At 39.0% G+C, this 21214-nt stretch overlaps 1 protein-coding gene across 1 annotated transcript in view; it reads left to right on the top strand.

Moving 5' to 3' along the window:
* si:ch211-196i2.1 (collagen alpha-1(I) chain) overlaps nt 1-18380 on the top strand; it is a 109170-nt gene extending 90790 nt beyond the window's left edge. The window contains exons 47-69 of the mRNA XM_034709677.1: nt 1020-1073; nt 1299-1352; nt 2105-2158; nt 2255-2308; nt 3738-3845; nt 4004-4057; nt 4169-4222; nt 4345-4398; nt 5208-5261; nt 5524-5577; nt 5663-5716; nt 5914-5967; nt 6407-6460; nt 7130-7183; nt 7319-7372; nt 7967-7984; nt 8297-8350; nt 9434-9496; nt 9623-9788; nt 10771-10880; nt 13353-13433; nt 13797-13979; nt 15866-18380. Of these exons, the coding sequence (XP_034565568.1) occupies nt 1020-1073; nt 1299-1352; nt 2105-2158; nt 2255-2308; nt 3738-3845; nt 4004-4057; nt 4169-4222; nt 4345-4398; nt 5208-5261; nt 5524-5577; nt 5663-5716; nt 5914-5967; nt 6407-6460; nt 7130-7183; nt 7319-7372; nt 7967-7984; nt 8297-8350; nt 9434-9496; nt 9623-9788; nt 10771-10880; nt 13353-13433; nt 13797-13979; nt 15866-16015 (1689 nt within the window). The 3' untranslated portion in view covers nt 16016-18380. The remainder of the gene's footprint in view (nt 1-1019; nt 1074-1298; nt 1353-2104; nt 2159-2254; nt 2309-3737; nt 3846-4003; nt 4058-4168; nt 4223-4344; nt 4399-5207; nt 5262-5523; nt 5578-5662; nt 5717-5913; nt 5968-6406; nt 6461-7129; nt 7184-7318; nt 7373-7966; nt 7985-8296; nt 8351-9433; nt 9497-9622; nt 9789-10770; nt 10881-13352; nt 13434-13796; nt 13980-15865) is intronic.
* Nucleotides 18381-21214: the final 2834 nt, after the last annotated feature.

The raw sequence follows: 21214 nt of genomic DNA, 5'->3' as shown, positions 1-21214 counted from the left end.
AAAGAAATGTCAACTGATTTATGTTGGGGTTTTTTTGTTTTCCTCTGTGCTATTCAGCTCTGTCACTCCATCATTTCCATGAAAACTGTGGCACACATGTTTTATATCCTTCCTGCTGTGCTAATACTCTCAAAAGCATCAAATGTGTATTTCCATGCCTGGAAATATTGCCCGAAACATTCTCCATCCAGTAACTTTAAAGTAATGTTTTTTAAAAACTATAGAGACCAGTTATTGTAGACATTTATTGAATGTTTCAAATATAAAAACATACTTAATATTCATAAAATCAGCATCTCAACATGAATGGAAGCAATTCTGTTACAGTGTCTGTTGAATTTCAACACAGCAGGCAAACTTCATTCGACCTAATCTTCACCTGATAAGACATCAGATGAAGCCGAGCTGCAGAATTTTTGTGTCGAGTAGCAAAACTTCTCTCAACTGCCCTGAGAGAGGCTGGTGAAGGGCATGCAGACTCATCAAGGCTGTAAAATCAGGGTCATTCAACTAAATACTGATCCCTGAACTCTTAAAACATCAGTCCTCGGGTGTTTCATTTCTGTTCTGAAGAATGCTTCACCTTTTTGTCATTTTCTGCAAATAAAAGACAAAATAAAAATGAAAATATTTTCTTTGGAATTGGAGAAGTTTGTAAAGATGTTGTATACAGATAAAAAAAAGTTTAAAAAAAGTTAATGTCTCTGCAGTACAAAACTGTAAAAGGTAGAACCAGAGAAAAACATTCTGCAGTCGCCTCCTAATTTTTCTGGCGTTGTGCATTTGAAACGGTTGAGTCGGAGTGATGAGGGAGAATCAATAAGATGAAATAAGATATTCCTTTATTTGTCCCCCAACAGGGACATTTACAGTGTTACAGCAGCAAAGTAGATAGTGCAAACAATAAAGAGCAAATGAAATAGTAATTATTAAAAAAATATTAGCAATTAAAAAAGTAAATTAGCATGCTCTAAGAAAAGTCTAATTATTTCTAAGAATCTGCACCTCTTCTTCAACAGGGTGAACCAGGGCTGATGGGTGAGGTGGGACCTGTAGGTCTGACGGGCTTACGGGTGAGTATCTTACAATAATGTATCAATGCTGTCGATGACATGCCATCGATGATGACATGCTGCTCAGAGTGACCTTTAAATTAACCTTTATTGAAGTGTTCACCGCTGTGTGTCACATTGATTGATCACATTTGACAGATACAGCTTGTTTTTACCTGAGTCCATACACCTGCAAACTGATTTCAATGTTCATCATCTTCTGTTTTGTGTTTGGGGATATTGTAGGGAATCACTGGCCCCCGGGGGTCCCCAGGTCCTGATGGACTTCAGGGCCAGAAGGTAATAACATTTTCCTTCAGTGACAACCTGCTGGACTGTGTTCAGTGTTAATAACTTTTTGTATTTAACAGAATCAAACTATGTGTTCAAACAAATATGTATCTTGTTGCTGACATTTATCTCTAAGAGAACTGATGGTAGCATGAATGAGTGGTTATAACAACATAATCCTCACTTGATGGTTAAGTAAGTGTTTATTTTTTTACGAAATGTTTTTCTAATTAATAAGTGTAAATAGTTTGTTGTCTGTTTTTATTTGAGTTTCACATTTCTAATTCACATTTTAGTTCAGAATGGATTCAATATTTAATTTGCGAGATACGTGATCTTTTCACCAGACTGCAGCAAAGGTCCATGAGATTATTGTACTTAACTTCGTGAGAAAAAGAAGAAATCTTAAAGTTAACTCTCATCATATCATTCTACATGAGTTGAAATAATCCTCAGAGTAACTCTCAGCTCAAGGTCATGATTTCGCTCTTACATTTGGACACCTGCTGCCAGTTTTATTGAAGCCTCAAGCGGATTCTCGATGTATTGCAGTTTATAACACTTCCGCATGGGCTTCATCGTGTCAGACCAGAGGTTGCCGCTTGGTCACAACAGGCACTTACTGTACTCCCTCTCATACACCTGTGTTATCTTCAGCACCTCCCCTGCTGCTTTCTGCTTGAGTCAAATCAGTGAAATCAAATAATTGCCATCAAAAGTGTTAAAGACCAGTATTAAAACATATTCATCTGTCTCTCCAGGGGGAGTCTGGACCTGAAGGAAGTTTTGGACCTGTGGGGTTAGGAGGCCCTGAGGTAAACTCTGTTTCCATGAAGCATTTTGTAAAGCATGTTGAACATCCAGCTGTGTGATGAAAGTCATCTTTATGTTTTGTGTTTTCACATTTACAGGGATTAATCGGTGCAAGAGGAGTCAGAGGAGACACAGGAGGACCAGGACCACCTGTAAGTATTCTCCAGACTCAGAGAGCCACTCACTTTTATGCGCTTTGTTTTCCATGCACATGATGCTCAAATATTCCATCATGTGCTCTGAGGTTGTCTTCTCAGCCTGCGTTTTTTAATCATATCTGCTTCCTGACTGTGGGGCAGTCTCCCAGGTTTGTTACAGCAGTTCAGCTAATTAAGGCAACGTTTTAGAGTACATGATTTCCCTAATATTCCATTACAGGAAATCATCACTTAATTAAGTGCTCATACGGGGAGTGTAATTTAATTTGATTTAGAGAGAACTCTAGCTAATCACTGTGGAACATTTAATGTTTATATCAGTGTGTTGAGCACATCTACTGGGTGAATACAAAGAAAATATTCTGCATTGGTTTGTCTCAAGACCAAGATCTCCAAGTGCACCGGCTTCAGCGCATGGTTTTCAGACATGCAAGTACCTCTTCATAATCAGACATACTCAAACACAGGCACACATATCCAAGAGGTACATCTTTTTATTATAATTAATAATAACTACCCGAGTCACCTTCAATAGTGTCCTCAGATATGAATACAGACTGTCTGTCGTCCATTACACCTGCAGTACAGAATACAGCCATGTGATGCAGCAGTAAAAATAAGAAAATTAATGTTGTGAAAGTGGAAAGTGTTTGATAGTTTCTGCTGATGATTTCGGATTTGTCTGTGTTGAGTTGGAGAAAATTGTGCGACCGCCATCTTTTAACTTCATTCAGACAGGAGTGGAGTGAGGACAGTTGGTTATGATTAGACAGATCAAAGGAGAAGTAGAGCTGTGTGTCATCTACATAAAAATGGAAATTGATATTGTGGTTACGGATTAAATGACAAAGGGGAAGCATGTCAATTGTTAAAAGCAAAGGACCAAGGACTGACCCCCCTTAAAACAAAGATCGTGTGATTGGTCTGATTCAAAGTCTCAAACACTCTGATGAACAGTTATCCAAACTCTTTGTGCCCTGTGTCTCACTAAGCTCTCAAATTGGGTACTGAGACACATGCTGATTCACTTCTCTCCATGTTCTGTAGACGTCTGCTTGAGACCACTAAAAATAAGGCCCTTAAGTTTGGCATTGGAGATTGTTGGTAGGTCACTTCTGTTGGTAAAGCCTGAGGTTTGCCTGAGTTTGTCTTGAAATATGTGCAGATATGGACGGTGCCTAAATGACAAGTCTTGTACTGAATCCTTACTCTGTGCTTTGGATGGCCTAGATGTAACACAGTATTAGATATCTGCACCTCTTCATTCGAGAACTAGCAGTTGAAGCTCGTCACTGAGCGCGTCACACTTAAAGCTCACTTTGATTTTTCTTTTACTCGAAGTAAATCTGGTTTTAAATAACTAGACCACTCAATAACTCCTCACAGATAATTCTATTACATTTTCTCAACCACTGTATGGCAGGGCTCAGAAGGGCAACATGGACCTGAGGGTGATCAGGGAGCTAAAGGGGAACCAGGGCCACAGGGACATAAAGGAGAGCCAGGAGATCCAGGCCCACAAGGGGAACAGGTCTGTAAGGATTTCATGTATACATTTACTGTATGACATTATTAAACCCTCAGCTTATGATTTGAGTGCATTTTGGAATCAGTTTTAATAGTAAGATATATATTTTTATTGTGTGAGTGACCCATAAAACTACATCAGTAATGTGATTACTCATGCAGGGTGAGGAAGGTCTGCCTGGAATCCAAGGTCCTCCAGCTCTGCCGGGATTAGAGGTGAAAACTAAAACTCTGTTGAGTCTCTTCAACAAATCATCTTTGTACTTTTACGTACCATTCCTCACCTCCAATTAACAAATCCTCTGACTGGTTTATTTCTTTGCGTAGGGGCCTCCAGGAGAAATGGGACTACAGGGTGATCCAGGTCCCAGTGGGGCTCCCGTAAGTCGATCTGTGGATGATGCAATAATTGTCTTCAGCAGCTGATCTATAATAATTTGTTTGGTCGTCATTAGAGCTTGGTAAAAAGGTTAACTTGATGAAAAACTGTTCCTCCTCTGCAGGGAGCGTATGGAAGACCAGGACCTGAGGGGAATCAGGGCATGAAAGGGGAGAAGGTGAGATCTTTATAAACCAGTGAGCTTTGATACCTTTAAAAATTGTGCAATTTTGTATTTTGTTCATGGTTTAGCTTTTAGAAATATTTAAGTTCTTGAAGTTTTTCCAGCTTCAATAACATAAAACAAATTGTAACAGTTCAACATTTTGTGAAATACTTTCATTTATTATCTGACCAAGAGTTCGATTGTAAATTCAAAACCCTTTCACATCTGTCTGTTACATATGAAGCTCCAGATAGAAACCATTAAGCTGAAAGAGTTAAGCACAAAGACTGTTTTCCACCCTTGTCCTAACTTCATGTTTATCCTGCAGACATATAAGCGTTGTTGTGATCTTATTATCCAAAACACATATTTTCCAAAATATGAAACCATCTTTTAATCTCTGTCCCTTCGTGCCATCTGATTTTGAAATCGTATGAAAGAACAATAAAGGAAACCACGCTCACTAATCCTGAGTGCTAACACTGGATGTAAATGGATTTCAGCTGCTTAGGTCAGGCAATACATCTGAGACATCAGTTTCATTTTCAAACCCATTAGGGACGTCCAGTTTTTAATCCCCCAAAATAAATTGTGTTAGCAACAGATGTTCATGTGCTGTCCATATTGTGTTTTATTTCACTTCTCATCATGTCCACACACACAAGTTGGCACACACTGCACGTGTTTGATTGAAAAAATCCCTTTTTTCCTCCATAATGTCACTGCAGCTCAAAAATATGCCTCACTTCTTGAGTTAATGGTTTTAGAAACAGAAGTAGAATAATGTTTTTCACTGATGAGTATAAATTTTACCTCTCAAGGGAGACGACAGCAAGGTTGGACCACCAGGGAAGACTGGTCATGTTGGACGGAGGGTAAGCAGGTCTTGGTAAAGTAATGATAACATAAATAAAGTATGAATCATGCTGTTTGTTATGCTAATGCTTATACTTGTTTACAACTCTTAGAAGGCTTTAATTGAACAAAGTATTTCCTGCAGATAATGTTCAGCATGTGCATGGAATAAAAAAGGACATGACCAGAAACGGCCACTGTCCTTGCACAGCTTCATACATAAAACATGAGATTGTCTTGTGCATCTCCTCTCATTTAAAAACATGGCAAACTTGTCCACAGGGGAAACGGGGGAAGGCTGGAGTCAGAGGGACCAGGGGAGACAGAGGACCAAAGGTTGGATATATGAAAACAAGCTGAAGGCAAGTCACATTTCATTATAGTGTGAGAGCTAAAAATAAACATGTGTTTTGTCTTGAAGGGCGAAAAGGGAGACACAGGACTAGCTGGCATCCCTGGATGGCCGGGGCTCATTGTAAGTCAGTTTATTTACTCTGTAAACATCCATTTATTGATGTCTATGTCACAGCTTAACATATTGGCACATTTGCTTCCTGTTTGTCCATTCATAAATCTGTCCAGTTAATGATTTTTAGATAAAAGGTCAGATCTTTTGAATGAAAAGTAAATGTCATCAGTCAGTGATTTTAAGTCTTTATTTTTGTCACCAAGGGAATCCACGGCGTACAGGGAGAGTCGGGGGATCAAGGTGAAAAGGGGAAAGAGGTAAACACAAATGGATGAACCTGACACAGATTTAGAGACTCTGAAACTTCTACTTCAAATCTCTCCAGGTAATCAGAGCAGTTTGGAAACACAGAGGTGGTGTTCAGATGTTTGTTCATTTAGAAAAGCCTGTTATAAACTTTCACATCTGATAGACATCCAAATATTCATGAAATCAGGATAAATCAGTTATGATAAGGTTAAAGATATAAAGATAATGACGTTTCTAAATACTCTGTTAAATGTCTTGCACACATCCACATATAGATAGATGTATTATTGAGCTGTTTTTGAAATGGGATTATAAAATGCTTTCAGCCACTGGTCTCAGCTCAAGCTCTTTCAGAACTTTTCAGCTCCAGTGTGCTTAAATTTTTCATAGTGCAGATCTGCGGTCTGAGTAGAAATGAAGGCTAGACTGTATTCTTTGTGTCTTTAGGGTGAGAAAGGAGACATGGGACTGCCTGGACCACCTGGGGCTGATGGCACAAAGGTAAGAGCTGTCAAGACTTTCATGGCACACTTTTTGACACCTCAAAGATAAAACGCAGATGTGAAGTTAAAGCAGACGTAAGATGTCTTAGGAAAGACGATCAGAGCAGATAAGACTCACAACAACAAGATTTATTATTTGAGTAACAATGTTTTTTGACATTTTCAAAGGCTGAGATTATTGATGAGTGATACATTTGACTGTAAAAGAAAGCAGAGTACACATGTAAGACACCACTTCCATGTTTACAGGATAAAACCAGCAAAGAGTTGAGAGGCACTTTGTGCACAGGGGCGCAAAAATGTACACAAAACTGAAAGTTCCTCACAGGAACTTTAAGACATCCTTGAAGACTGTTCCTTCCAGTTTGCCAGTTCCAGGGTTTAGTAACAACTCACAGAAGAGGATCATTTTTTATAGCACAGTTTTCTGGCACTTCTGTAATTCATGTCCTGCAAAAAGTTGTCTTGTGGGACAACATGTTAGTTTCTCTTAGAGGCGAGGAGTTACCACGAATAAAGACAAAGTTTCTCAAGTGCAATTTGGCTTGCAACTTCTTGCAAAGCCCAAACCCCTCACAGTTCATGTTTTATTATTCCATAGTATATGAGAGTCAGTGGAAACATTTTGTCTGTCTTTTAAAATAAAAATGATCCTTTTCTTTTTCAGGGTATTCGTGGTCCTGTTGGGTTTCAAGGTCCAGAGGGCCAGAAGGGCGAGCAGGTACGTAGATTAATATCCCTACTTTTGTATTTTGTGTTTTAAAACTCAAAGTTTTTACTACATTAGAATATTACTTCATGGCATCCAAGTTTGACAAATGTGTACTTTTTCTTTCCCTTCTTTCTTTAACTTTAGGGAAATATTGGTCTGCTTGGACCGAGGGGAACACCAGGGATGCCGGGCCTGCCTGTAAGTTCCTTTTCTGTAGCTGCTGGATATTTTATCCCTCTCTCTCTCTCTGTTCATCAGTGCTTCATTTTTATCCAGTGTGTCTTTTATCTGTTAGTTATTATTTTGTATTTCTTCTTTATCTTAAATTCCCTTGAATGTAAACGTTTATTCAGGCCGTACATCTGTTCCTCTGTCCAGGATGTATTGTGTTTTGAATTGAAGCATTTCATCTGCTCTCCAGATATTTCATCCCATTGTATCTGAAAATGGAAACAGCACAAGAGTGGAGTATGTGATAGAAATGCTATTGTTTTATAATAACTCGACTCAGTCCTGTTGAGTGCCGTCTGTTCTGTCAGCCAAGTAATCTTTCCTTGAGCTCAGACTGTTGAATCATTCACAGCTCAGCAGCACGTAGTGATTGTGTTCAACCTGCTGGTTCCTAAGGGGGAAAAATCTGATGGCTGAGGTTATGAAATCTGTAACGCTGTGTCTGATAGGGTCTTAATATAGCAGATAAAAGCCCTCAGAAACTCTTTGTTCAGAAATCCACTTAATACAGAACCCTCATACTAATGCCCTTCTCTTCTCCTGTTGTCTCCTCTGTTGCAGGGTCTGTTTGGATTAAAGGTACGTTATCACCATCTCAAGCACTCCTGTCCCGGTAGATCAAAGTCGCATCTGCTCTTTTCTGGCCCTAATCTCAGCCAAACATCCCCCGGGACAGTTCTTTACATTGAGATTGCTCTGCTTTGTGTTGACGGCACATATAATCATAAAGCTGTCACCCTGAGGAGGTGGCGTTGGGATGTAATGGGATTTTGCTGCAGATTTTCTTTAATCTACAACAGTGTGTTTGTAGAAAATGGTGTGGTATTTCCATTTAGAGCTGTGTGTGCTTGTAATTTATGTCGTAGTTATCATATTTTGTCCTCCCTGCAGGGTTTTAAAGGCTATCAAGGTTTGCCTGGTCTGCCTGGCAGGAGGGGGCTCCCGGTAAGTACTGCAGAGTGATAAAGGAGGCGATGAGACAAATCAAATATTGATCATAGGAACAAAAACACACCTGATAGTGTATTTATGTGTCCAAATCTGACGTCATTGTAGTGTGTATCTCCCCCATGTGTCAGACAGTTCACTTTTTTCATTGACTTACTGTTACATGAAGTGTGTTAAGTGCTTTATAAGTCATTGATTTTGTGTCAGTGGCAAAATTATTGCAAATGGTCTGACTGTATCTTAACACCAAGTTACTTTATTTATTTTAAGAGCTGAATCTTTTAAATGTTTGCATTTTTCAGTCTACAGTGCAAGGGTTTATACGGTCATGGAGAACCTGAAAAATTCACGGAATTTGAAAATAGCAATTTGTGGGACTTGAAATGTTTTCGAAAAACAATCAACCCCAGATGGTTTTAGGAAAGTTTTGTACTTTTGCTTCATCAATACCTGTATAACAGAGTACATGTAGTTCATAAATGTCTTAATGTTGTATTAGCATTACTTTAATGATTGTTATTTTTGTATGGGAAAAATGTTTATGAACCTTGAGCGTATGTTTATACTGAAGAGACAGAGCAAGAGACACATTTTTATTTAACCAGATAAAACCCACTGAGATCAAGACCTCTCTCACAAGTGTGACATGGCCAAGAGGTCGGCAGCACATGACAAAATAAATAATACACGGTATAGAGCAGATTTACAGACAATGAGTCAAAAATAATCAGTAATTTTGTGCAGATGGAGATCACAGACAACACATTTTTAAAAACAGAGGGACTGTTCAGTGGCCTCACGCTGTCTTTCTTTTAAACTAAAGCCAAAGGCTTCAAGTGAAATAAGGTCTTTCACCACCAATTTTGCATCATCTTTGGGGGACAAAGAAGTGCGATAACACTTTGCATGTATCAGGATATTCATAGTCATTTAAAACATTCATTAACACGATGCATTTTAATAAACTATAAATGCCTCTGAACGCACTCCCGTAGCTAAGTGAGACCCAAAGTTTTCAGACTCTGAACCTTGTGTTGATATTTTGATTTGGTGTAATATCTGAGCTACATTGTGTTGTAGGGTCCACCTGGTGTCCCTGGACCTCCAGGAGAGTCACTAAACATGACGTTGTCTCAGCTTAAGGTAAGTAAGGCATGAAATGAATAAGTTATAAATCTGGAATATATTTCTACCTTTAATATCAGGTAGTGTAATTTATTTTAACTCTTTGTATGCCCATGTGCTCTTTGATTCTCTTTCCATGTACAGGGCCTGATGTATGTGTCCGATAAACCCAACTACCCTCTGATCCAGACTGTGTTAGACTCTCTGCAGCAGGAGCTTCGGCTGCTGTTGGATCCTCCTGATGGCAGCAAGGAGCATCCTGCCACCAACTGTCTGGAGCTGTGGATCTGTCACCCTGAATACAGCAGCGGTCAGTAACTGAAAATAATGAAATGTCAGTCACTCCATCTAAAGTATTCAGTCAGTACAGTCCACAGAAGGAACAGAATCTCCGGTTTACAATGCTTTTCTCTCCATTCCTCTGCTACTCTGTAATTCAGTAAAGAACACTTCTGGAGCTGCATTAGTCAACAGTGCTGAGTCACAAAGTCACTGACAGTCTTTATAGCATCACTAGGCTTTCATTACAATATGTCATGTGTCGTCTATTGATATGCAGATATGATTCTCTTCATGGTGATCCCAGCTTGCAAGCCCCTCTCTTTGCATTTCAGCCATGCAACCATAGCACTTCGCTTTGTGGTGTCGTTTTCAGTGCTGATACAGGTAGCAATGATAGCAATGCATGTTCTGCACCTGACGCTCTGCAGCATCTTCTTTTCTTAAAGCCAAGTTAGTTCCACATAACCAAACGTTGACCCTAAAGTTTCTGCTGTGCACGGTTCTGTGGAGCCTGAGGACTTTGTACAAGAGGTCAAAGAGTGGTGTCAAATTTTAGCCGACTGCTGTACTCTAGCTGGTGTGTCGCATGATGACCAGAGTGTTATCTCTGTCTTTTCAGCTGGAAATTCTTGTTTTATCACATTGGGATGCAATTGCAAATGCATTTAATCATTCGTCCCTAATCAGTGTCTTATAAAATGTATCTTCTACTTTTTTTGTAATAAAAGTCAATTCAAAATCATAACACTTAAGTCTCCTCAAAACACAGAACATATATATTAAAATACTGTTTTCAAAGTACTCCTAATAAAGAATTGATCCTCGTATACTCTCATAAGATCTAAATTCCCAGTGTATCCAGCAGGATCAATACCTCATTACCTTTCACACTCTGCTTTCCTGCTCTTAAATAATGCAGTAAAGGGTTACACTCCAGTATAGCTCAGTGGTTTTGTAAATGTGGATTGTAACGCTGACCTTACTGAGCTCCTCCTAACCTTTCTCTGCAGGAATGTATTACATTGACCCCAACCAGGGCAGCTCAGGCGACGCTCTGCTGGCATACTGCAGCTTCACCTCCACATCCACACAGACCTGCCTTCATCCTCGAGACTCACAGGTATAAAGACATCCCGACAGAAAGGCTGCAGGGAAAACAAAACCTCAGGATTAGTGACTCAATGCGAGATTTATATTGTGTTGTTTTCTTTTAAAAACTGAATCTCAATTCTCACACTTTCCTGTAGGGATGAGTAAGAGGCTCTCAGTGTTGACTTTAACCTGAAATAATGACACCTCAAGGGGGAATTATTTTACTAGTTTGGACATCATTCCGGCATCAATTATGAAATCATTTGATACACTAATTTAAGAGATGCGATGTCTTTCGCACACACAGACTCACACACTCATCCACCCTATTGTTTTTGTTCCTATCAATATAATTCCCTCATTCTCAATGTAACATTTTGCGGACGAATAAAATACAAAACCCTTCATTTAAAGTCAAATCTTAGAAAATCATGAGCAAGCGATACGTCAAATTAGAGTATGACAAAAGGAATCATGGACATAATCAAATGCTGTGTTTGAAAGAATCAATATTCAAAGCACTTTTATAATAACTTAGAACTATCAAATTATACTTATGTCCCTTGTGACAGAAAAACAAGTGCCACATGTATATGAACACATATTAAAGAAAATTTAAAAATAGATAAAAAAAGGGGGTGAGGGGTGGCTGCATTGGTAACACTATTAAACACAAAGAGCAAGGCACAAGTTAGAAAAGGGGCTACTACTCCCTAATGTTTTCCCTAAATTTAAAGGAGGTATTTATCCAACCTGTTGAGCAATGAAAAAGAAGCCCGTTCATATGCTGCCACCTGAGCGAGAAGATGACAGATGGTGTGTGGACTGACTTCCATTGTTGAACGAGCAACCTTCTACCCAACATGATAGCAGTCTGGACCCATTCTGTTTAAGTAAATGAGAGTATTTCAATCAGGAGCGACACAGTTTGAAGATTAAAGGTTATTTATTACAACTTAATGAATAATGAAACTTGACAGAAATCTTTGGCGTAAGGACTCTATTGGGATACTTTTGTGAGCATAGGATCTGTGAATTTGGCAGCAGAAGAAATCCCCCTAGAGTCCAGACACTGGTGGTGGTGGTTCATGAATCCTAGGAATTGAAGACTTGCAGAGGCCAGGTGGAGATGGGGAGGTGGAGGGGTGCGCACAATCAATGCAAGAAGGAACTAGCTGAGAGAGCGAGACACATTTAAAAAGACAGCAGAAAGCTGATAGGCTGACGATAAGGGCGTGCCACTGAGCTATTAGATGACAGCCACCACTGATTAACCAATGACAGCTCAGGAGCATGCAGCTGGAAGCGGGTGAGCTATTGAATGAGGGAGAGGAGAGTTAAACAACTGCTCTGATTGCTTTTATAGTCCTCCTGTCTGAACTTTCGCTAGTGCTACATATCTTGATGGGTTCCCTAGAACAAATAATCATATTTGCATCCGCTTTGCACTTTAAAAAAAAATTTGGTTTAACTTCAAATAAAATGAACCCCTCTTTTCTATTACAAATGGATGGCTTCTCTCTCATACTCGTCTGTGTTCTTCCTCAGTGAATTTGGTCCCTGTGGTGCTCTGCTCAGACAAGAATACTTAATGTTTGGAGAAGAAGTACAAATTATCTCCCTTGAAATAAGAGGTTACATACATGAAGACTAAAACAAAGCTTGATTTTTAAAAGGTATAAGACACGTTGCTCAAGTCCCAAGACTGAGGGCTTTTGCTACTACTACTAATATAAGCGACTACGTGTTGTGAAACTAGCTTTGCTGAGTCAGGTCATCAATCTTTACTCTCCTCTAAAGGTTCTACTCGCAGGGGATGTTTAAAGATGATCTTGTACTTACCAGTGTTTATAAAAAAAGGTCAATAGTCTTGCTTTGATATGAATTAGATGGAGACAGAGGCCATTAATCATAGATATAATAATATAAAATACATGAGAGTAACGATATATCACCTAACAAACATCTGTCCTGAGTCTGATTGAATAAATCAAGTAAAGCTGATTATTTGGTGAATGTATTTGCTGTATTACCTTGTATAAGCTCTTAAAGGAGACAGTATATAACCATGTTAGCTTTGTGTATGAATAATGAAGCTCCCTGTGGAAAGGAGCAGAACAATGTGTGACTAAATAAGGCACAACATTCATCCAAAACAAATCAGCACAATCAGGACACAGATTTATTCTCTCATTACCCTGAACTGCAGTCTGCATAAAAACAAGCGCCCTCTCTCACCTCACCCTCCACACTCTTATACAGTAAACACAACACGAAACACTGACTCACTGAAACAAAGAATAACAGGGAATGGTCTTGAGCTGTGTGAAGCGAATGCATCTCTTACTGAGGTATCCAATTTATCTCTGGTTCATGCTTGAGCAGAATGCTAATTTGGAGCTCATCAGCAGCTGTCTGGACATCATTGACCTTCAAAAGTCTCTTATATGAAGCGGTTACACAGGTTTGCATTCAGATCTGCAATCGTTTGCCTTTTCAGCTGCCCATAAAACCGTGGATGGAAGATTTCTCTGAGGAAGGAAACTATCAGTGGCTCAGCAGGCTGGAGCAGGGGTTTCAGGTGAGTCAGTCTAGAGGAAGAACAAAAAGACTAAACATTCACCTGAGTTTTGATCATATCTGAAATCAAAGTGTAGAATGGAAATGAACTGTTTTACTTTGATCTAATTGAAGATTTTGGAGCAGTAGAAGTCCAAAGCTCTGACTCCTTTATATATTTAATGTACTGAAACCAGTGACTGATTAAACCATCCTTGTAGTCAAGTGGACACTCAAGGAACAGCAGCTTTTTGCGCTTGTGTTCAAAAGCAGTTTCGCTAAAAGTCCAAAATGGCTTCACAGTTTGAAGAAACCCAGGAAACACTGATCAACATGAACCAGCGGCCATTACTCATGCATCACCTTCTTATTTCTTTTCACTCAGTTTTACTATCCAGGTGCTAGTGTGGTGCAGATGCGTTTCCTGAGGTTGCACAGTAGCTCTGCCATCCAGAAGGTGACCTACTCCTGCCATCCAGGACACAGACTGGGCCAGACAGACAGAGACATCAAATTCCTCACTGACAGCAGGAAGCAAAGTTACCTGGGAGCACTTAAAGATTGTGTGGTACGTTAAATCTTCTCTATGCAGTTTATTATGAGAGGCGTTTAATTCCCAGACACACTAAACCAACGTGAAAGTTAGGTACTCTGTTGAGCTTCCACACTCATCAGTGTGATATTTTTTTTAAGGAAAAAAACCTAATGTATACAATCAGATACCTGCAGTGCATGGATAATCCATCTGGTGTGAGTAATTCATGCTCCAGAGGCATCCAAAATGTCAGCTGTGGATCAGAGACCCACTCAAGGTTTTTCAGGGACATTTTTAACAATTTTGAAAAAGTTTGGATGAAAAAACTTTCAAATTGTTCCTGAAACTTCAAGAGGAATAGTTACTGGATTGATGCAATGTAAAATTAATTATTGTTTCATTACTTCATTTATAGTCAAACCGTGTTGAAAATGTGTGTATCAAAATTGATACAGCAGGTATTTATTAGCATACCTGTCAATCATAATTTTATTAAATTTCATACATTATGCATTCCATAAAGCAACATACAGTCTTTTTATTATTTAAGAACATGTTTAAATGACATAATCAGGTATATTTAGAGTCGAAATTGAGAGATCTGTAGCGTATGTTGTAATTTTATATATGCAAATCTGCCCTATCATGATGATTGAGGACTAGTTGAATGTTGCAATGGCTCCCTAGTAAATAATTGTCTTTTGCTCATTGATATCCACTAAAAATTTAACAATTCAGAGAAGAAATATACAATGAATTAGGTTTTTTGCTCCAAAACATGTATGACATTGTTGTGCAATATGGAAAAAAAATATTTCTAGGTTTGAAATTACTTTGGGAAAATTTTGAAGGAAACTCAAAGTTTGATATTGTAAAAATGTTGTTTTTATATGTTTTAGTTTGTTTGAAAAAGAAGAAACTTTGAGAAAAAAATGTATACCAAAATATCTGATGTATCAAATATGATACAAATTAAAACTCATATGAAAATTGCTATTTAATTTTTTATTATTTGTCAGAAGGTCCAATAAAAACTTCATTTTCAAAGAATTAGAATTTTCTGGCAATTAGTTGATGATTCAGGCTATAACCAAAAGCAACCTGTTACTTAAGCCATGTGGGAAAAGGATTTGACACTCTATGCCAGCAGGCGACATCAGTCAGTATTTATCCTTCATCATGGGAAACGGGAAAACCGGGAACCGCAATAGGTTGTTAGGGTAAAGGAGCTTTTGTCTACTGTTTGACACAATGCTTACTCACCACTCAGATGATTTTATTCTATAGATACTTCCATCAAAGAATAATGTCCTTGTATTTGTCCAACCTTTGTGTGAGGAAGAAAGGGTTTGTCGTTTTCTTGCTTTCTTGCCTTTGTTTTTCTTCTTGTACATTTTTTCACTGAGTTGTACAGCCAGTCAGTTTGATGTCTTTTACACAGCTGACCAAAAAGCTGCAGGCAAAAGCTGACCGAGCCAACATATCAGAACACTGCCAAACTGAGGGCCGCAGATGCTCTCTGGCTGCCTGACAAAGGCCGCTGCCTGACTCCCAGCCCAGTATGTCAGGACTAAAAAATGGTCTTTACTGTTATTTTTTAATCATTTTTAAAAGGTTTAGTATTTTTTCTTGCTCTAAGAGTTGGATGGAATAACTCAGCAACCATGCATGTGGTGTAAATGGCCTACAAGGCAAACTTTTGAGAGCCAAGACATCGTCGGGGAGATTTGGCAGTGAATCTGGATGCTGCTCACAGCCAGATATAACTAAGCGAAAAGATCTAGCATCCTGAAATAAGGGGAAAAAAAGAAGTTGAAGGCATGCTTGAGACAAAACAGAAAGTAAATATCTGTTATATAAGGATTGATGAGTCATACAGATTAAATATAAACAACATTTTTTTGTTTCCTGTGTGTCAGCCTGGAGAGGAGAGCCTTTCTGGACCTCGAGAGTCTGTGTTTGAGTTTGAGGACCTCCAGCTGCTTCCTCTGAGGGACCTGGCACTGATGGGATCTGTGAACTTCACACACCCATTTGGCTTCACTATCGGACCTGTGTGTTTCAGCTAGAGGTGCTAGAAGCTGAGCTGTCGTAGGACTTTCAGGTCCAGGACACAAACCTCTGTTTAAATCCTGGACTCAAGGACAGCTGGAAAGTCTTTTTCCTTTTTCTGAAGATGTCCCTTCTTCTCTTGTTTTTTGGAGAGTCTTCCTCGAGTTTAGTGACTTTGATTTCATGAGTTTGAGAGGACACGAGCATCTCCAGGCATTTCTCACAGAGAAGTCACTTTTGTTTACAGAGACATTTATCTTGTATTGAATAATTTAAAATGTATGTTTTTATCCTTTTATATACGTTGTGCTTTTCTGTTGGTTTGTAATGTATTTTGGGCGTCTGGCATAGCTTGCCCATCATGTATATAAAAGTCAGATTGTCCGGACCGACCTCTTAACAATGTGTTCTGCGTGGAGACACAGCTACTGTCGTCCCACTGGCGGTATATGACCAGGCCAGTGAAGTCATTGACTTCTTTACTGTCAGTGAACTCAGACGGGTCACTTAATCAAGGTGCTAATCAACTTTCTCTTCATTGCCCAACTTCAATGGTGTTTTACCCCAATCCATTTTGTGTTGTGCACACTTCATGCAGTTTGCTGTCAACCAAACCAAATTCCCTCATCCTGTCAAAGTAAAAAAAAAAAAAAAGGTTGGTCATTTTTTCATTACTTTCTTGTTATTTTCTACATCTCAGGTATGATGCATTAATGACAAACTCATAGGTATTTATGCTGCTATTTGTGCAGTATGTTGGTCAGTCTGTTTTTTATTGCATTAAAAAAGTCTTAAAATGTTACGATCAGAAATGTTGAATTTTTGCAAAGACAATAATTGTAATTGAATTAGTTTTACTAACAAGCATGCTATGTGTATCCATCCTAATGTCTTCCCTCTATGCCAAAGACTGCCATTGTTGTCAAAAATGGTTGAAACAGTTCTTTCATCACCATGAACTCTTATATTTATTTGAGTACTCCCACACGCCATCTTGCTGCTGTCCACACATCCCGGAACAAGAAACATGTGTTAGTCTGCCCCTGAAAATAGTCCCCAACAAAAGCACTCTAAACTTGTTTGACAGACATTTGCTACAGCTAAAGGGCAAAAAAATCACATGAAACAATTTATTTTAAGCTTTTTTAAGGAGCTAATGAAATTGCAAAAAAAGTACCACTGACGGGACAATAAAACTATTGAACCGGCAGAGTACATTGTCATCAAAACATGTTTAAGAAACCTCAGATTTAGGCTTTATCATCCAGTTACAAATAACCTGATCATAGCATCATATCTTCACAAATATCAACATGCAAACATTGAAAGGCTAATTATTGTGTCATATTAGAGAGAGCATGCATGAAAGTTGGACACTAAAAATGGGGGAAGTATTTAATTCCTGTATTGTATCAGTTGTACTGTACTGAGTTGCTTTGAATAGCTTCCTGCAGAGGAGCTGCAACTTAGCTTTATAGCTTACTCTGGAATAACACTTGTGCTGGGAATAGTCGTTTTAAAATAAACTAAACAAAAAAAGTTTGATGGAAAACCAAAGACTGAAGTTTAGCAGCTAGAGCTTACAGATCCACATATTACACCAATCATTTTTCCTTTCACTGGACTCTAAAGGTCATGCTCAAGTTTGGAGGCAGCCTTGCAGAGTTTCTTTGGCACCCTGGTTAAAAGAAGTGCCCATCACATCAACCCCCTACTTAGCATTGAGTAACTGCTGTCAACCTGAATTTGTGCTTCATTCAATCAAAAAGTGCTTGGTTCAAGAGAAAAGAATCAAGCCATGTTGTTTCTCAAGCAGAGTCAGGATGTGTGGTTTGTGCCCAGCCGGAACCAGCAGTGACTGATGAGCAGTGTGCAGTGCACTCTGCAGGGAGTACACATCATACGACTGAGCTCTCAGGGAGTTTGTGATGAGTGTGTAAGTCTACCTGCTCAGCAAAGACAAAAGCATTGCAGTTTGGAAAAATAAATACATTTAAAAAACATTATTGCTAATACCAAATTCATAGCTGTGGAAAACCACAGCAACTGTGTTTATCATATCACTGCTTTATAACGAGGAGTACATGTTCTTCTTCATGATCTCAACAAGGCAAGTTGTATTTAAAGTTGTGCATGTGGACCACTGGTTTGCATCTCTGGTCTGGTGTTCATTACAGTGTATTTGTTTTTTGGATTAAGAGTATTCATATCGTTTAACCATTTGATTGCCTTAGCTGGCTGAGACAGATAATTGTTACTCCATTTGCTTTGTAAAACTACCTTTTTTTTAACATTTGAAATGGCATGCTGGACATCTGTCTCCTGTGGTCCCTCCATAAGCTCATTCAATTGTGTCAACTTAATTAAAAAAGATGTACATAATCCATTGTTTGACTGGCTGTATTTTGCACATTTAGTTATTTATTTATTGATCTTAGTTAATATTATTAATAATAATAATAATACATTCTATTTATAATGCACTTTTCATTTCAAGAAATCTCAAAGTGCTACAGGCACGCAGTAAAAAGGAAGGGAACAAACTTGAAACATTAAAAAAAGAGTACTTCAATTAGTTAAAAGCCTCTTTAAAAGGAAGGTATTTAAGTGTTTTTATAAAGCAGCCACAGTCTGTGGGGACCTGAGGTTGCTGAGCAGGGAGTTCGACAGAAGTGGTGCAGCAGCACAGAAGGCCCGGTCACCCATGGTCCGGAGCTTGGTTCTGAGAGGGTGGAGGAGGTTTTGATGTGCAAACAAACATTCAAACAAACAAGCAAACAAAAACAAAAAACACACACATCATCTATGTAGCACTCTAAATTACATATTGCTATGGCCATTGTTTTGTGCAATTATATTGTGTGATTAACCCCTCCTGTTATGTTCGTTTCTTAGGGACAGCAATAATGTTCGTGGGTCAACTTGACCCGGGGCATGTTTAATTATCCAGAAGTGTCAGAACTCAAAAAAATCCCAATAAACATTTTTTAATCTCATTATTAACTCCATTACTAACCATTTAAATCAATATTTAGTGCAATGCTGTTCTTTAATCCTCACAGATCATGGTTCAATGATTAAATTCATGTTAAAGCTTTTTTTAATGTTCATTTGAAATACCTAAATATAAATACAATAGTTTTACATGACATAGATTTTTATTTATTTCATTTTTATTTATTTATTTATTTTTTTTGTATACTAAGTGATGTTGATAAATTAACTGGAGACACCTCTTCTGTCACATGCTGCCCAGATTTTCATGCTGTATTTAGCTGGCTTGGAAGGTATATATTGCCTTAAATGGAAGGAACCTCTGAATGCCTCTAGCCTTTCCTCCACTGTGACATTAGGGCCTGGGTTATAGAGTAGTGGAAGTTGCTCTACCCACTTGTCCCTCACTGTTCTAATGGCTGACAGCTTGTCTCTATTAGATCTCAGATCCTGCAGTCAAATGCCAAAGTGTCCTTGGGCAAGACACTGAACCCCAAACTGCTCCCTCAGCTTCTCAGTGGTGTATGAATGTCTAGAATGAGATTAGTTAATGCTGATGGTCCCTTACTATAGCAGGCTCTGTCTTTATAATGTTTTCTGTATACAGGTTTGCCTGACGTATATTTGGGGTGAAGATCGCTGTATTTCCCCATTTTTGATAGGAATGTCTGCTTGGAGGAATATGAATATCTGTTTCCTCATTTGGTTCATAATCAGAATCATCAGACTCAGACAGTTAGGGTTTTGATTAGGGTTATGATTAGGGTTAAGATTAGGGTTATGATTAGGGTTCAGATTTAGGGTTAGGGTTATGATTAGGGTCAGGGATAGGGTTAGGGTTTTGATTAGGGTTAGGGTTAGGGTTCATATAAGGGTTATGATTAGGGTTAGGGTTCAGTTTAGGGTTATGATTATGGTTAGGGTTTTGAGTAAGGTTATGATTAGGGTTCAGATTAGAGTTAGGGTTAGGGTTATGATTAGGGTTAGGGTTAAGGTTAGGGTTAGGGTTAGGGTTAAGGGGTTGAGGGGTTAGGGTTTGGGTTAGGGTTAGGGTTAGGGTTATGATTAGGGTTAGGGTCAGGGTTAGGGTTATGATTAGGGTAAGGGTTCAGATTTGGGTTACGGTTCAAAAAAACTGCAAACCACACATAACAGAACCAAACTCAAGCAAACAGAACCAGAACCAAACCCAAGCAAACAGAACCAGAACCAAACTCAAGCAAACAGAACCAGAACCAGTACCAGAACCAGAACCAAGTCAAGCAAACAGAACCAAAACCAAACTCAAGCAAACAGAACCAGAACCATACTCAAGCAAACAGAACCAGAACCAGAACCAGTACCAGAACCAGAACCAAGTCAAGCAAACAGAACCAGAACCAAACTCAAGCAAACAGAACCAGTACCAAACTCAAGCAAACAGAACCAGAACCAAACCCAAGCAAACAGAACCAGAACAAACTCAAGCAAACAGAACCAGAACCAAACCCAAGCAAACAGAACCAGAACCAAACTCAAGCAAACAGAACCAGAACCAGTACCAGAACCAGAACAAAGTCAAGCAAACAGAACCAGAGGCAAACTCAAGCAAACAGGACCAGAGCCATACTCAAGCAAACAGAACCAGAACCAGAACCAGAACCAGTACCAGAACCAGAACCAAGTCAAGCAAACAGAACCAGAACCAAACTCAAGCAAACAGAACCAGAAGCAAACTCAAGCAGACAGAACCAGAACCATACTCAAGCAAACAGAACCAGAACCAGTACCAGAACCAGAACCAAGTCAAGCAAACAGAACCAGAACCAAACTCAAGCAAACAGAACCAGTACCAAACTCAAGCAAACAGAACCAGAACCAAACCCAAGCAAACAGAACCAGAACCAAACTCAAGCAAACAGAACCAAAAGCAAACTCAAGCAGACAGAACCAGAACCATACTCAAGCAAACAGAACCAGAACCGGTACCAGAACCAGAACCAATCCAGCAAACAGAACCAGAACCAAACTCAAGCAAACAGAACCAGAACCATACTCAAGCAAACAGAACCAGAACCAGTACCAGAACCAGAACCAAACCCAAGCAAACAGAACCAGAACCAAACTCAAGCAAACAGAACCAGAACCAAAACCAGAACCAAAACTTACTCATGCAAACAGAACCAGAACCAAACTCAAGCAAACAGAACCAGAACCAAACTCAAGCAAACAGAACCAGAACC

Source organism: Notolabrus celidotus, chromosome 19, assembly GCF_009762535.1.
Source record: "Notolabrus celidotus isolate fNotCel1 chromosome 19, fNotCel1.pri, whole genome shotgun sequence".
NCBI classification, from domain to species: Eukaryota; Metazoa; Chordata; class Actinopteri; order Labriformes; family Labridae; genus Notolabrus; species Notolabrus celidotus.
The sequence above is the reverse complement of the archived record's forward strand: the minus strand, read 5'-3'. Positions and strand labels throughout refer to the sequence as shown.